The sequence below is a fragment of the Tyto alba genome, unplaced genomic scaffold (genome assembly GCF_018691265.1).
Source record: "Tyto alba isolate M040663 unplaced genomic scaffold, T.alba_DEE_v4.0 Super-Scaffold_22, whole genome shotgun sequence".
In the NCBI taxonomy this organism is placed as follows: Eukaryota; Metazoa; Chordata; class Aves; order Strigiformes; family Tytonidae; genus Tyto; species Tyto alba.
In genome coordinates, this window is record NW_024881296.1 from 22,057,434 (window position 1) to 22,075,449 (window position 18,016).

General features: G+C 36.3%; 1 protein-coding gene across 1 annotated transcript in view; it reads right to left on the reverse strand.

The window, feature by feature from the left end:
- The window catches only part of SYNE1 (spectrin repeat containing nuclear envelope protein 1), a 329,785-nt gene that overhangs the window by 242,574 nt on the left and 69,195 nt on the right, over positions 1–18,016 (reverse strand). Inside the window, 7 exon segments of the mRNA XM_042795897.1 lie at positions 1,096–1,233; positions 2,019–2,126; positions 10,817–10,926; positions 11,068–11,264; positions 13,121–13,299; positions 14,996–15,088; positions 15,362–15,382. Coding sequence (XP_042651831.1) covers positions 1,096–1,233; positions 2,019–2,126; positions 10,817–10,926; positions 11,068–11,264; positions 13,121–13,299; positions 14,996–15,088; positions 15,362–15,382 — 846 coding nt within the window.

The following is an 18,016-nucleotide window of genomic DNA, read 5'->3' on the forward strand; positions in this document are numbered from 1 at the left end:
TTTCTTGAGAAAAATCAGTCTTTATGCTATAAGACCAAAACCCCATATAATAGAGTATGTTTGAGACATAAACCTAGGTATATTACTTCACATTAGTTCTGAAATTATAGCATTCTCACAGGCAACAAAATCTCTGTAAGGATTCACTAATTCATGTATTTCCCTTCCAGAATGGTAACTGAGTTACAGAACCGACCACATATAAACTGGAACAAGCTAAAGATCTAGAAATTCATCAGTTAATAGGCACAGCAAGGGATGCGAGACCTTCTTCCACCCAATGTCATTTATTTCATGCTCTTGCATAAAATCTTTTTATCTCTATTTTGAACATATTTGCTATGTGTAAAGTGCAAATGAGTTTGAAAGGACTGTAGAGTCGAAAATATAGCAGCAAAATACTCTTATTCTCAATCCCAGTTTTGAGTGTGAAAAAATAATGAAAATTATATCAAACTCCAGAATATTTTTAAACAGATCCTCTGTTAAATATATGACATAAACCCCATCCCTGAATAGACACTGAGTAATAATGATTTATTAACTTCTTATTTTGGACAAACAATATAATTTGCTCAGGATTTTTCATTCAATTTTTACAAAATTATAACATAAATATTAATTTATTACTGTTGTAACCAAGTCAAAAATAGCATTAAAACCTCATTTATTGATAAAGTATTCAGTATTACACAGAAATGGTGTTAGTTATATTAAAAAATATTGTATTAGAATTTCTCAGATAACTAGCAATTTACATTAAAACACTTAATTTTGAAGGGGCATTGTGTATGCTTTTCTTTTTATCAGCAATGTTTTGAACTTGGCTAAGCACTGTTAACACACTTGTAAATACAGGGAAACCTCAAAGTATAGTCCTTTTCTTAAAGTCCATAATCTATCTTTGAGCAATATTAAAGATAATAGTGCAGTAAATGTTCTCAAAACAAATGCAAAATAATTCAGTGCTAGAAACTTGGTCCATTTTTAGGTTCATAATGCCTAATAAAATCAATAGTAAACAGGTGTCTAAATTATTTTAAATTCTCTTTCATTTTAAAAAAAAAATATATAGCATAATAATTTTCAACTTACCCTGGAAGAAACTCTGTCCCATGCTTGCTTCACAATAGCTTGATCAAGTGATAATTTACCATCTTTCCTTAATGACTGGGTTACAAGCTCAATCTGCTTCCTTTTTACCTCATATTGTACTCTGAAATGCTTAAATGACTGCACAAAGAGAAAATCAAATCAATGTAGTAGAGGCAAAGAATTAAGTTCTTCAACATTCATGGAGTACTACAACTTATGACAATTCTGTACTGATAAAAGTCCTACCCCTTCCCAAAGAGGAGTAGCAGTAAACTTGTATATCTATACTGAAATGCATTTTATTAAAGGTTTTAATAGACAGTATAATCTTCCAGGGAAATACAGGCAGGACTTTTGTATTTCCCTTCACTTATCAGACATCTGAACCCTATATTAAAGGAAATAATAATTGATCAGATAAACTCGCAAATGGATTAAATGCTACTTGGGACAGACAGTGGCTGCTTTTAGAGAGCAGTTGAGCTTCAGGGGTAAATTTAGGCCAAAATTTATGTTGCTGATTTAGTCACTAACCTTTGAGTGAGTGGTTAAAAATTAAGCTCTAAGCCCTGTCCTCTCCACCTGTCACCTCATCCAGCCTTCAAACATACCTCCCATCTGAGCTGTATCATGCAGGATCTGGAAGGACTGTACAGACACATGCTCACTTCTAACTAGGACAGTCCTTCTTCACACTGCTAGAAAAAGCTCTGTGTTAGGCAAACCATCTGTTCTACGTAGCAAAACTGGAGCTGAGATTATAACTCCTCCACCAATAAAAGGCAAGACAGTTTGTATCCTTATTTCTTTAAACTACAGTATATTGACATGCAAATATACACACTGCATAAAATACTGCAGTATATGTTACACATATTGATTACAATAATGTCTTACCATACAAAATTTTCCCTACTGCTTACCTGGTATTTCTCCTGTAAGCTTGTTTCTGCCACCTGTGCTCGTGTTAAGTCTCTTTCAAATTGTTCTGTCCACACTTTTAGGTCTCTCAGCATCAATCTGTCTTCCTTCTATGATTTAGTACAACCACACACACAAAAAACCATTGCAGACTATTGGTAGAGGTGTCAGAGTCCAGAAATTAACATCTCTTTAGCAAGTCAAGGTCATTAGTTGTGAAAGCCAATGGAACATCTGAGCCCACTTCCCTCATCATTAATCTTCATACAGCCTAACTGAAAAGCACTTCCTGAGTGTGAGAGGAGAACTCAGCATCTAGACATGAGTCTTACAGTGGTGAAACCATGACAATTTGTGACATTGCAGTGTCAGAGATATTACTTGCAGTTCTCATCTGATTTTAAATTAACACAAAGTCTTTTAAATATACTTCAACAACTAATCTTAGTCTTCCACATATTTGAAGGGTCAATTTTCAATAGAAGTTAATTGAGCTGAAACAGGAGAGGATTTAATCATCTTTTACCACTGTTTTATTATCTGGTCTGCTATTGCTGAAAAAAAAATGTTATTTTCTAAGTGACTTGAGGGCACTCCCTCACATTAAGCTCCAAGTTCAGAAGTTGGAAAAATATTTTGATAAAGCATGTTTTAACAAGGAAAATTAAAAGAAAGAAAGAAAACCCAATTGCATTCTGTTTCTTTTCCTTCCATGCCATTTTATGGCTTTGAAAGACAGCATATTTGTTTTACAGTTTTGCTTTAACACTTCAGTCTGTCATGGCACTGGTGCTTTGCAAGACTGCAAATTTCTCTGCAGAATTCAGTGACCTGGCAGTGAATAGAAAAATACTAACAGGAAATCTCAGGTCTGTAAGCATGTTATATGAGAAGGTTAGCAGACAACAGAAAGTTTTTTTGTGCACTGTGTAAGCAGGCTAATCAAATAGGATACAAGCATCCATCTCAAATTTCCAGCCAATGAATCATATGTGCTGGCTGTTAATCAGAAGCTACTCTTTGAAACCAAAGAAGCCATATTACTGTAAAACTTGTCAGAAGCTGATCTATTACAGCAAGCAAATGCAACACCATTTCATATGAGTTAATCACCTAAAACGAGTGATTAAGTTTCAAGCATTACATGAGAGAAGAAAAACTGGACCATGTGATGAAAAAGAAGAGTCACTGACTATATTTAAGAAAAAAAGTACTTTCTTTTAAGAAAGGATCGTAGCCTGGGTAAGGAGCCAATTATGGTTGCTTTCTTTGAAAGCTGCCTCAAATGAGTAAATTATAACTTCTCTTACTAATTTTAAAAGCATAGAGCTATTGCTTAATTTCACCTAAGGAAAGGACAGGAACCCCAGATAAGAAAGAAACACTTCTTTGATGTGTTTTTATTCACTCTCTTACTGATCCTCTACTCAAAACAGTGGTAGCTGGCTGGACAGAATGTGCACAACAGATTGAGCAAATATCAACAGATATTATGTCTGTTAACTCGGCAGGTAAATTCTTAGCCCGGTAGATGCAGTGAGGTTAACACGATATTAGAGCAGCTGTGCTGGAACCAAGCTCCCTATCGCTCATGCTCCTGTCTTCTGACACTCTCCAAAAGCCAGTACCTGAGAAATGATGTAGGACAGATATGACACTTTCTGACTCCAGCTATTTGTAATGCTGGGATTTCCCTAACTGCACATAGTGTCCTAAGAAGCCAAAACTCATAGTGCTTCCATCTTCTCAAAGCATTTAAATATAGAGAAGGAGAATAGAATTCCTACTCTTCTGGTCTGATAGTTGGTTCTGTGTGGAAAAATAACATCAAGGTTCTTTGAGATAAACAGCAAAGCCAGGACTACTCCCCTACGAGGAGAATATAAAAGAGAACTCTTAACTCATTCAGTCATCAAAAAAAGAACTTTGGTATTAAATGCACTCCATTCATTAGAAGTTAAAACTTTAGTGAGACTGTTGAAGTCTCTATTAGTATTTAGCTGTCAGCTCCATAAAGGCAATACTAAACTATGCATCTTAATGGACTGAAGGTCCTGTAACAATAAGATATTCCTGAAATCAGGAAGAGAATAAGTGTGTCACAGTATTGTGCATATTACTTTTAGTTCACACTATAATTTCAGTTTTGCAAACCACTGTTTTTTATTTCTCTGTTGCTCATGTTATTACTGCTGAGAAGCACCTCCTTAAGGTAAGTCTTTGGAAGAGCACCTGTGTGGCTGCAATTGTTCATACAGCAATGTGCGCAAAATAGGTATTTTGCAAGATTCCTGTCAACATAGCTTAAAAATTTAATAATGGCTAAAACTGGGTCTGACAATCCTTTTCAAATAGAAGATCACCAGGACCAAGAACACCTCTATGGTACTCAAAGTTAAAGAACAGAGTAACAGTCACACCTCTCTTAAATCACATACCACTTCTCTGACATTAAGTAATAAGATAAAATGAACAGGTGACATTGAGTCTTCTGTGATTCTTTTTTTAAATTATTTAGTTAGATGATTTTTTGTTTACTTTGTTTAATTTCAGAAGATGTAGGGGTTGTAGTAACTGCCTAACTGAATGCTGTTAGAGGCACCGTGCAACAATGCATGATAAGCATTTTATGTATTTATTCACACATTTTCACAGGTTTCCAGTTCAGGGCATCACTTACCACCTGCAAAGTTGGTTCTGTGGTTATTGGTTGATCCAAAGACATTTTAAGTCTCAGTTTGGGTAACCAACATAAAAGATTCACTTAGACACCAAGGCACCTGTCACCAACACCCTCCAGGTTTAATGAGCTACCATTCTTAAAACAAGATTTTCATTAGTATCTAGTGGTTCTTACTCTTAGTAAAAAAAAATCAAAAGGATATTATTACAGATATGTAAATTATTTTCTAAAGCCTGCACATCTGAAGTGGCATACAGATCAGAACATAAACAATCAAAGAAAAGTTATTTAGGATAATTATAGCTATTTGTGCTCTCCCCAATATGAGGATCACTGATCTCTGATCACATTTATTTCAGTTTATCTAAGCCACTATGACTTATTCTGCATGCTACTTCCAAACAGCATTTTAAAGTATTAATTTATCCTGCCACCATTCTATGAATATTCACTGATTTGCAGAGATTAACAGAATTGGAGCACTCAACCGCCAAAGAACATCAAAAAAGGTAATTAGAGAAAAATGGTTATGAGTTCCTATGTGAAAAGGGGGTACAATTTAAATTTACAAAGAACGTTTTCAGCCCAGACTCAAAGTCAAAACATTATTTTATTAACCAGATGTGCCAGAGTTAATTTGAAAATTGCATAATACAGAATACTCTGGTGTTAGAAGAGCTAAAAATGCACATCTATGTTTCATGAGAAATTTAATTATGGACTGGAAAAGGTGTACTTTGTTGGGTTATCTAATGTATAATTATAAACCAGGTGAACTGTTCAAATTCTCAGGCACAGGCAGGATAGAAATTTCAAATATGCACTTTTAAATCTAAAAAAATTAAGTCACCTGTTTTTCATGGATGTTGAACTACTGTATTGCCTACATGCTGAGAAAATCAAGTCCCTTTAAAAATGTTTATACCTGAATTAATTATGCTATATATATTTCACATTTATATCTATACTTCAGACAACCAAAAGCACAGTCTGAGACTTATTACAGGAAAGTTGATTTCTTTTCTATAATATTTCTGTGAAATTATTTGCAAAAATTAAGCATTAGACTGTTAGGAACAGCTCATGTAACAAAGCAGACAAGACTCATTATGTTCATCTATTTGCTCTTTTGGAAAGATTAACACAAGGCTAGAAGATCAACGTACACAGAAACACCCCAAATTTAAAGTCAAATAAGTACAGGATAAAAACAGATAAGAAGTATGAAAGGTCCAATTCAAGCAATTATTCTGGAGCATATTACCCTTACCTTAAATTTTATAAAAGCAATAGCAAAAGTTGGGATTGATTGAAGTTCCTAGCAGTATGACACAAATGAGAAAACAACAAGAAGAAGGAGGGGAAAAAAAAAAAAAAAAAAAAGACGCGAATGATATAAAGCAAAGCAGGCAGAAAGTCCGGACAGAACAGTAAAAAAACCACACGTGTAAGAATACAAGATGTACCTAAAATATTTTCAAGTTCATGTGTCTGTATCACATCTACTGAAGTAGTTTTCATATTAGATCTGATTCCCAGATTACTAGTCACTACATGACTTATTTTATCTGGAAAAATAGGTACTTAACTTGGAGTAACTGTGATTCTTTAAGATGTGTTGACTACACAAGTTCACATATGTGCATAGCTGGTCCATGCATGAGATATTAGACCCCTTTTAATTCTGGAAATGCATATGCAAATAGCTGTTCCCTCTGACCACAAATGAGGGATAAGCTTCAATCATTATTCTACTTCTTCCAGCACAAATTCCTTGTAAACTCAGCACTGAATGAGGAAGGAAGATGAATAGGAATTCATGTGGACAACATATCTTGAGGAAACACAGTGGCAGCCGAGCTGGCTGGAGGGCAGGGAGAGAGGGTTAGAAGTCCTATCCCTGCCCCCATCAGAAACCAACCAGACACACTTCACTCTGAAGTAGGATTCCGCTAACTAAATGTTGGCATCTGCAATTGAGCTGACAGTCACTCTCAGGTTTTTTTTGACAGATAAAAAAAAAAAAAACGGAATCTTAGCATCTAATGCCCAACCTATTCTACAGAAGGAACTGAACAGAGGTCAGATGGAATACACCCTAGAAGTTCTTAATTTTGGAAAACAAGAAATTAAAACTACCCCAGGGGTTTAAGGGATAAGACTATCACCGTTCTGTGATACGTATTTCCTTATACTAGACTTCAGGGGGAATACAGAAAAGCTAAGAATAGGGGGATTATACTGGTCATAAAAACATAAAGCATGTCTAGGTTTCTTTTTAATCAACTGCCAACAACTTTTTATCTATCATTCTCTAAGGGAAGGATTCATCTAAGTCAGTTTTAACTCTGTTTTAATGCTATACAACACAAACTTCCAGAAGACAGTTTAATTAGGACACCATCTTGAAACAGATGTAATCTGGAAAAGTATCTATCTCTCATTGATAACAGGTGGAGTGTAAGTACCTAGCTTTTAGATTCTTAAAGATGGATGAATGCTGTCCTAAATAACTAAACTAACAAAATAATGCAAAATTCCTAAGGAAAGCTTTATGATGGACATGCATACTCCAGGTCAGTAAGAGGGAAGAAAGAGGCAACAGATACTGTTTTACCTTGCAGTTAGCTACAGTGATCACAAGGGCATCTAATTCACTTACATGGTTTCCACAAAACACAAAAGGACTGTTTTAAAATTAGCTGATTTTGCATATGTTTGTATATCTAGAACAGAACCTGTGGACAACACTTCTTGAAACAGAAAAAATAAATTTTCAATCTAAATGGATTGTATAGTCATACAAATACCTCATATCTGAATCACTGCCAACTCTGTGCACTGAGAAAGGAAGTACTCACTCCTTTACATTTTTTCCAGTCAAATAATTTAGCAAGGGGAATATCAAAATAACTATAGGTTCAGAAGGGGGTTTAAAAAGGGTATTTATATGGCTTGTGTGGTCAAGAAAGTCAGTTGCCATACTATGATTCCAAGCAGTTGTTCCTATCAGAAAATATTTCCCTTAAATTTGCAAAGGGATAAGTTCATGAATGTTCTAAGTACTAAGGAAAATAGTTCCTGCTCTTATAAGCAGAATCTACTTTTCTACATTTTTTTAAAGGCATTTAGATCTCCATTCTTGTATGATGCCATTTAGAAAAGAGCATTCCTCTTGCATTGCAAGAAGACCTCTACTGTTGCTGTTTCATTTAAAAAAAGTCTTAAATGTATCAGCTGTGCCCTTAAATATTATCACAGAATTGCAGAATCACAGAACAGTTGAGGTTGAAAGGGACAAAGCTCTGGAGATCATCTGGTCCAAACCTCCTGCTCAAGCAGGGCCACCTAGAGCAGGCTGCCTAGGATCATGTCCAGGCGGTGCTTGAATATGTCAAAGGATGGAGACTTCACAGCCTTTCTCGGTAACTTGTACAAGTTCTCAGTCACACTCACAGTGAAAAATGAATTTTCTGATGTTCAGAGGGAACCTCCTGTGTTTCAGTTTGTGCCCACTGACTCTGGTGCTGTCACTGGACACCACTGAGAAGAGCCTGGCTCTGTTGTCTTTGCACCCTCCCTTCAGGTATTATACACATTGATAAGACCAGGTTGAACAGTCCCAGCTCTCTCAGCCTCTCATCATAGGACAGATGCTCCAGTCCCTTCCTCATCTTTGTGGTCCTTTTTAGACTCTCTCCAATCTGTCTGGGCACCTTGTATTTAGGATCCCAGAGCTGGACACAGTGCTCCAAGTGTGTCCTCACCAGCTGGGAACCTCTCTTGAGCTGCTGGCAACACTACCAATCTGGATCTGCTGTTGTGATAGCCTTACTTAACCTGGTGTTTAAATGATCCTTTGCTTAATTTTCACCAATCCATACACAATTAAAAATCTGGGCTAAAAGATGTAGAAGCACTCAGTGAAAAACAAACAAACAAACAAACAAAACAAAACAAAACAAAACAACCAAACAAAAAAAACATCCGTAAGATATCTGATTACGAAACATCTGACTGAGATTTTTTTTTTCAATTTTCCATTCAAATACTGTATATATATGGAATGCAATCCTTATGTCTGTATATTTTTAAACTGTGTTGCTGGATTTTCATCACTAGAATCTCCCCTTAGGTACCATACTATATGAATGACATGCTTATTTTGCCAAGGATTATCTGAATATCTTGTTTCATCTAGGTATCCTGCAGTCAACAGGATCGACTGTATTAAGTCCTGGCTTCTTTCTCCCTCTCCTGCAGAACTGTATAAACCCAGGTCCTAACATTTGTTGAAATTTGTATACGATAGTCTGCCAAACCCATCATGATTTTCTTGAGAATAGATCAAATATCTTAAAACCCAAGTTCTGAGTATGAGAAATTTGATTATATGTTGGCAGATTCTCCCTGAAAGTCGTAAGTAAAGCAGCCAAGTAAAGCAGCAAACAAGCTTCTCTCTGGGATATATGACAGAAATGCAAAAGTTTATAGTAATAAAAAAACATAGTGCACTAAAGTTTAGCCATTCGAGAGATTATATCTATGCAGTCCCAAACAGATGAAAGCATCATGCTGTTTTTTCTATGTATTCCACTGCTTCAGGGCCAGTGACTATTTGGGGGTCCTGAACTTTTTGTGCATTGCTTACTGGCCTGGATCCATACAGATCTCTTTCCCATCAACCTATCACATGTCATCTGGTCATCATTTCGTACCATGACAAGAGGTGAGGGAATTAGAAGTTATGGTGGACAGGATTAGGGAGCAAGGTACAGACTGGACACAGGTGCCTGACAGGGATGAGAGTTTCTCTAGAGAAGGATTAATAGAGTTCATGTTAGAAAAAATTAAGGGCCCCATCGCTATTCTTGACTGGAGACTCTACTGGAGAAGTGGAGTTTGTCTCAAACTGCCACGCACTCCATCAGGGGTGTAAGAAGGAATATAGTTTTTCCTCAAGGAAACGAAGAATGATGACATGAGAAATTTAGTGCAATGTCAAACTCTTACTTTCTTCTCAAAGTCTAGGAGCTACTGCTTTCTGCAGTATGACATGCAGGCTACCAGTGGTTCTACCAAAATTCACTTGGATTGCTACTGGAGTATCTCAGGTATATCTAGGAAGAGTAGGTGGTGTTGAGCTCAGCATGTTAAATTGATGAATTTATGATGTGGCACTTCCTGGTAACTCTCTGGAAATTCTGGATGCAACTCAGTAGTTTTCCTTTCACAGCTCATGTGCTATCGTCTCTGTGGGTGCTCAGGCACTGGAATCAAACAGTAAAGCTACGGCTGCCTTAGCCACACTTAATGATAAGGAAGAAGATTCACTCCTTTCAAGGCTCCTCTATAGATCTGAAGAAAGATTAAAAAGTGCCCCCTCTTCCTCTCTTGCTGCGGCTGAGCAGATTGTCTCAGCAGTGTTTCCTGCATTTGCCATGAAGAAAGCAAATGATCAGGATTAGGAAGTGAGTCATGATCACTTGGCATCACTGAGTATACCCATTCTAGTGCAAAGCCAATGCACTAGAGCATACCCAAAACAAAACAAAAAAAAAAAAGAAAAAAACCATGACTGAAAACAATTCCTTAAAGTGAATAGTCAAACATCAGTGTGCAACAGAAAGAAACCTATGTCAAAATTGTAATTGCCTCCTGAGCCTAAAAGCCCAGATTGTGCCTAAGTGATCTCTCTGACTGTTCTTGTACTTATCCAGAAACCCAGTGTGACAGAAACAGAAGTGACGCATTGCTTCAGGAAACAAATTATTGCTATCTCATTGGTGTTATGCTTGAAAACCTCTTAGGGAACTTTACAATCCACTGGTTTGCTACTATCTACAATAATTGTTTGTGTTCTTCTTGGCTCCTACTGTTGAAAATAGAAAAATCTCTGCAGGATCAGCATTCTACTTTCTCCATCTGCTAGTAAACATCTGCAACACTGGTTCCTTTATTCTCAGCTAATCTTTCCTAGTTTTCTTGTTGTGTTTGCTCTTCACTTGAACTGTTCATCAAAAGGAAACATAATGAACTATAAGAAAGCTATAAAATGTATTTATAAAGCCCCCCTCATGATAAACTGGCTTGTATAGTTATGCAAGACTAACTTACATCATTCTCCGCCACATCAGTCACTGTATGATGAGGATCAGGATAGTACTTCAAAAACTGGGCTACATAGGTCATGACAGACTTTTCATCTGGCTTGTCAACATCCACATCTAGACAAGTGTAGGACACAGTAAATTAATTTTTAGCTGAACAGCACAAGATGTTTCTTAAATGTCTAAACACTATGAATCAGCACATCTTATTTAAACCATGCAAGTAGTTCAAACTTTTTTCAACTATGCATTAGGTACCTTCTGGATCAAGGAGCCTTGGAATTCCTAGTTCTGCTTCTGCGAGTGTGAAGGCTTCTTCCAGGTTTTCTCTATTTGACCTTCCCCTCACTTTCTCCATGTCCACTAAATCTGGGCGGATAGCATGAATAATGGAATGAAATGCAACACCACTCCTCCAACTTTGTCCAAAATCTTTGATTTCAACTCCAACTTGTCTGAAGAATATGAAAGGAAAAAAAAAAAAAAGTGACTTGCAACAATATCAGGACAAGATGAAACAGGGGAGGAGACAGGATACTCTCCACCCACTGGCTACCCATCATTAAACCTAAACCACTTGTTCCTGCAATGCTAATAATGAGGTCAGCTACAGTTCCATCCATCCACTGCATAAATTTATTTCTGCCTATGAAGCTCCAATATTTTTTTTGTCATATACATACAGTATTTGTCTCCAGTGGGCTTGCTAGTGGCAATAAGCCAATGGTGTTTTGATCAAATGAAGCACAGCAAGGTTCTCAATGTTCTTGTATGACATGCAGAGCCTGTGGATGTATGCAGCTCCCTTCACTATTCTATCCCTCACTATAAAGCACTTCATATCTCCCTCCATTATAACTACTGCAGTTCAGTTAGGTACATCAGTATCACACCAAAAGCAAAAAAAGACTGCATGAATCCGTTAGCTTTTAAAATTAAAGCACGAACAGTGACTCACTGAGAGTGACTTAGTGAGAAAGTAATCAGAACTTGATCACACTTCCGACTGCTTCTTTCAAAAGTTATTCTGAAAGGTATGGTGGTCTACAGGCTGCAAGACTATTTTTTACTTTGTCTGAACATGCAAACTTCTTTTGAGGACACAGACACTAAGTCAGGCTTGCCATTGGGAGGTTCACAGCTACACTAAATCTGAACGAAGGCTTCATTCAAAGCTCACCGTGATCAGTGAAACACTTTCACTGACTTTACTGAGCTAGACCTTGCAAATTACAGTGTGAAGCTGGGCTATGCAAATCCTTCCTCTAGGCTTCTTTCAACACATTTCACCTGCTCTTCCCAATAATGTTGACAGTTTCATTTATGAACCTCTTTCTTTCTTTGTATTTTGTTTGTTTACATGTCTGGAAATTGCAGCTCACCACTTCCAGTTGCCTGTCTTTTACTGACAACATTGCAATAGGAAGAATGCCAAATTAGACTGTACTGCACTATAAATTAATGTATTGTACCAATTTATTGGAAAACTGGAGAAAGTCTCTATCTTTACAATTATATTTCTTTTTTTCTGAGGCATCATTTCATAACTGGCCATTTCCCCTCCACATTTTGCAAATGATAGATCTCCTCAAATAGCAGTGATTCCTTAGTTTGAACAAATAAATCCATTGTATTGTTTTACATATTTGATTTTTATTTTCTTATTGTGGAAGCCATCAAGCTCCTATTATATCTTTTATCTAATTTATGTGCTTTTTAAATGACTTTTTGAAAGAAGAAGAAATGTGGGATAATTATGCCAAATGAAGAAGATTCTTAAATTAACAAGAAATAGCAAGAAATAACTCCAAAGTAACTTGGATTAAAAAGAATGAAAATTCAGAGCAATTGCTGTAGTAATGTCCCTTGTACTGCAAAACTGAAGCAGGATATTCATAGTTTTTCTTCACCTGCCTTTCCATCGAGTGCCAGAATTTAGTGCTCCCAGAAGCTCTGCCACTGGGGAATGCTATGTTGGTGTGGGTCTTGCACTGTCATACTGAGGGTTTCGGCAGCAGGACTAATACATTGTCATTCAGGCATCTAATTCCCCTTTCCTCATTCCATCAAAGATAATCCCATTAATTATTCAGAAACTATAAAATATGATTGCTTCTAAAATTAATGCAAATCATTATTTATTACTTGCTTGTTGTATTGCTAGCAGCCTCAGATGTCAAAAAGAACATGATCACAGGGAGGTACTATATAAATGCAGAGCAAAAGGACAATCCCTGACTGAGAGAGTTCAGAATCTGAAGAAAAAGTCTGCACTTAAGATACAAACTCAGTTCATCTGTAGGTTACTTACTTTGCTGCTGTGTACTGTATCCATTTTAACAAAGCCTTTCTGGCACTTCCTTGGACCTTGGTTACCACCTTCCGTTTGCTCGGGGGACTCGCAGTTTCTGAACTGACAATACTCTCCACAGAAGAAGCGCTGCTAGACAACGACTGGAGCTGTGGGAGGTTGCTGGTGAGCTCTTCAATCTGTTGGGGAAAAAAATGTTAACGGATTGTTTGTAGATAATCTTAATTCTCATCAGTTTCTTAAATAATTTCCTAATAAAAATGACAAAATAAAGTTGGGCAGAAGCTATGCTGTGTTTCCTTTAACAGCACATTCCAGTAGCTTCATAAATGCTAATATATGTGCCCAGATGATGGTCTTAATTTCAGAAGTACAAGACATCTAGAAATCTTTGGCTTTCTTGATACCCTACAGCTAGAACAATATGCAAGTGTGTCATGTTATCTATTATGACAAATTACCATTGAAATAGGAGACAATGGCTTACATTTAGGTTGAATTCAAATTATAAAACAATCTACTAATTTCAGAGGAGGCTTATTCAATTAAAGAATGGAAGTGACCTCAGTGATCTCATCTGGATGGTTCTTTATTTACCATTGTACTGTTTTGGCACAAATTCAACTGCAGCTTTGCTTAGAGCTACCTTGTGAAGAAACAGTGAATGTACTGCAGGCAAAGTGCATTATCAGTGCTTGCCGAGGGTGTATGACAGTTATTTGCATCCTGCCTTTCATCAAATGAAAATCATTAACTTGTCTCTTTTAAGAACGTTGACTAACAATTTGGTTCCTCAACATTAAGAAGTTATATCCAGAGGACACTGCAAGATTGTCTATGCTGTGTACTTAAAAAAGAAACGTTTTGTCACATCACAGAATGAGTCTGCCACAATGAGAGCCACAGCTCTCACGCATGTCTGCTTTCATTCATGTTAAAATGATGTATCTGCCTGTGACAACTAAAGAAAAGCTCAAAAAATGACCCAAGTAAAACTGATGCAGAGAACTAGAGTTTCAGTAACTGTGAGAAGTATAATTTTCTCCATTCATCTCAACAAGCTATAAATTAAAATAAAAATGTTATTATCATTCTGGCTAACTTTTCTTCTGAGAAGGAGATCTGAATCATTGAGGCATCGCACTAGTTGGTGCTCAGGAAAACAGAATCCCTGTTCTCCCTGACATGAAACATGTTTAAGTTGCCGGACATGAAAGCTACATCACAAGAGAGCCAAAGAAAGAACTCCATAAAGAGCAACAACATCAGTTGTTTTTTCAGTTGTTGAGCAGTGACTCATTTTAACTCATATGGACAGGATTTAGAAAACCGGTTTTCCCTCCCACCTAACTTCAACAGAATGCAAATCATTTCTCCTCTAAAAATTCAAACCCCTCTCAATCTACACCATTCACAGATAAATTCTGTCCTTGCAAATATCTGCATCTCCCAGTGAAATCAGCATGTCTACATGTATTGCTTGACAATATTTTCTGTTTGACATCAAGTGCACTGGAATTAGACATACAGCACAAGCACCACTGAAGTTGCTAAAAGTACTTGTAACAAGAATCCACAATTCTGTTCTTTTCTTTTGTTGCTCTGTTATATTCTTCAGAGAAAGTGGAATAATATGTTCCAGTGATGAAGGAACTGCATTCTAGGCCCAGATTAATCTATTCCAAAAACAAGTATCCAAGTTTGTCAAATATGAAGCACCCCTACCATCAGCTGTTGCTTTATTCAGGATCAAATCCTCAACTAATTAAGTCACTTTGCTATGGGGAAGGACTGGAAGTGCACCAGTTCCTACGAAATGATGATCTGAACCATTATTTGAGCAAGCTACACGGAAGTATAAAAAAAATGTAGTACCTGAAAATACAAAATTATGGTCCACACCAAGCCAAGCACAATAGAAGGCCTACCATCAGCAATATCAGTGGAGTTTATGTTGACAAGCTTAATCTATATAGGAAAGAAAGCATGTGTTATTACCACACAAGGAATAATAACTATTATGAAATTAATTTAAAATAAGTTTTATATTTTTAATGCATTTTTGAAAACAAATTACAAGTTTCTTAATTCAAAAGGTCATTGAACGGTGCAATTTCACTTTTTAGACAAGTATAGCTATAGATAATGAATGATTTCTAAGACAATCACATGCTATTATTTGTATAAAATTTATTTCAAACAGAAAGAAAAATAAAAATTACATAGAAGCATTGTACAAACCGGAGATCCTCTGTATATGGACTAGCATGAAAACCAAAGGGAAAAAGATGATACAAAAATAAGTTTTAAATTATTAATTATTAGGTAAATGCATCAGTTTAATTTTATAATGCAAAGAATGCACATTTGGCACATTTTACAACACTATAAGGAAAGCAAATTAAATATTCTGTAACAGATTTTAAATTATGCAAGCATTTCTTGCTATAGTTCTAATAGATTTTGAATGGAAAGAGAAAAGTGAGGTTAAGAACGAACAAGAAAAGGAAAAGGAGGGAAGAAAGAATAAAAGAAAGAGAAGGGAAAAAAGAATGCCACAGTTCTCCAGAATCATCACTGATTAAGGCTCCCTTGTAAGACAAACCTGACTATAGTTCTTTTAAAACAAGAAAAGAGTTGAAAAAAATGAGTTGTCCAAGGTCACATGAAGACTTCCAGCAGAAACAGGAAATGATTCCACGACTCTTAGCTCCCAAATGCTAATCTATAGTCTGAATAAAGTATCATCCTAAAATAAGCTCTTAAAATAAACAACAGTAAAGGAGAGCATAAAGAGAATATCATAAATTAACAGGTAGATAATGCTTAAGGAAATGGAATAAAACAGGTAGTATTGGAAAATTAGCAAATATGTTAATACTTATTCCCTCAGCAAAACTAAGGGCCTGACATTAATCATGATATAAATATGAAGGGCTGCTATAGTGTTCATGCACTTTAAGCTTGTTCATGGACCAAGGTTATGGAAAAACCTTGGAGAATAGGTTAAAGAAAATCAGGAGAATGAGTCTAGCTGACCTCATTTATCTCCCCAAAATCAAGAAAAGACTGCAGTTCTCTGAATCAAAAGCTGGAAACCCACTAGATAATGCCAAGAGCAAAAAACCTTGCTGTTCAGGGCTGAGAAGATCTTTTCAGAATTAAAACTCCACAGGCTGCTTGGGAAGAGGCAGAGGAGAAATCACCACACGTTATGTTTCCAATCCTCTCTTCCAAGAAATCTGACAAAACTCTGGGAAAACTGACATTAGCTGCTTCTCTACCAGTCAATAAGCAAAATTTTCTATTACCTACCAAAGGAAAAATATACCAAGAGTCTCATGCTTTCAGCTGGACCAATTCCAACAAAAGCTTTTCTTTTTCTAGAAAGCGAGGTTTTTCTTACATGTATTACAAATCAAACGATTTACAGGAATTCAGCTAAAGCTTCTGATTAGGCTACTCTTCACAGGACCATAGCCTATCTAGTCTAGCTATTGTGTCACCTTTGTCCTACACTCCATTATAATAGATCTAAAACTACAAATTAAACTTTACAGAACCACAAAGAACCCAGTTTGTTCCAGAATGATATCTGTTAATTGCCAGATGCATTTTGCAGTATAATAAGAGTATATACAGCAGTCTGTCTGGACAGTGAAAAGAGGAAGCTGATTAAATGTGTAACGAACTTTACTAATGGAAGAGCCCATGGAGGAAGGACAGCCTATTTCCAACTCCCTCCAAAAAAAAACCTGGCATATTGATACAAAGTACACACAGAAAAACCTAAGACAAATCCAGACAAAAATATTTGGATATCAGAAGCAAAACCACAGTGCTCCATTCCTGTAATCTATCTTGCTCTTCAGCAGGGTCAGTTATCTAGGTGCACTACTATGTTATTTCTGAGATCTAAGCTGGGTCCTTCAAAGTTCGGGTCACCCACTGTGTTGTGCCACGTAAACTAGAAAAGCATGGGTTTTTTGCTCTTCACCCCAGGCTTGTCTTAGGTTGTTCAGGTCTCACCCAAAAGTAGCCTGCCTTCTACCTACACCTCCACTCTCAGGCTGAATATGGTATGGTTTGTATTAACAAATTGTAGTACATATACCAGTGAAATTATTGTGAGCTAAAGCAGAATTTTGCTTCGGGAATATATTTGTCTTCACTTTGGTTATGCATTTTTCGAATAAAAATGTTCTTACAGATTTCTTTCTACAGGCATCTTCCCAGATTGTTTCCCATGTGACAGAAATATAATTAGGTCAAGATGCCATAGGGTTAAAGAGAGGAAGAGAATGCCAAAATACAACAACTCCTGGTGTACATCACTGTGGAGACATAAAATTCATCAGGTGTTATATCTGCCGTGAGAAAAACTGTATTAAAATGCAGAAATTAGAAGAACAAAATATCTGCAATCTAATTTAAAAAATAGATACAAGTCATTATACAGAGAGAAAAGTCAGGAAAAAAGGTGTAAGTAGATTGCTTTTATTTGATATTCATACCTAGATCATACTGAGCTTTTAGTTTTTTGGTCTTTTATTAAATTTAGAAATGAAACAAAATATTTTATAAAATGGCCACAGCACTAACTTTACCAGAATCAATACAGAAATTAGTCTGAAGTCCTTCCAAGCTAATAAGGGGTCCCACTGTTCTAAATTTTCACATCTATACTTTCAGTGAGTAGAGTTTTACATCATGTACAACCTAGTGAAGTCCATAAATCTATTCTTTCAATTATAAATGGATGCCTCTACTGAACTGAACATCATTGTTCTTTGTGGAGAACAGCAACAGAAAAATAGCAAATATGAGAAACTGAAGAGCATGTTAAAAAAAAAAAAAAAAAAGGAAGGAAATCATTCACAGTGATTCTAAGAAAAA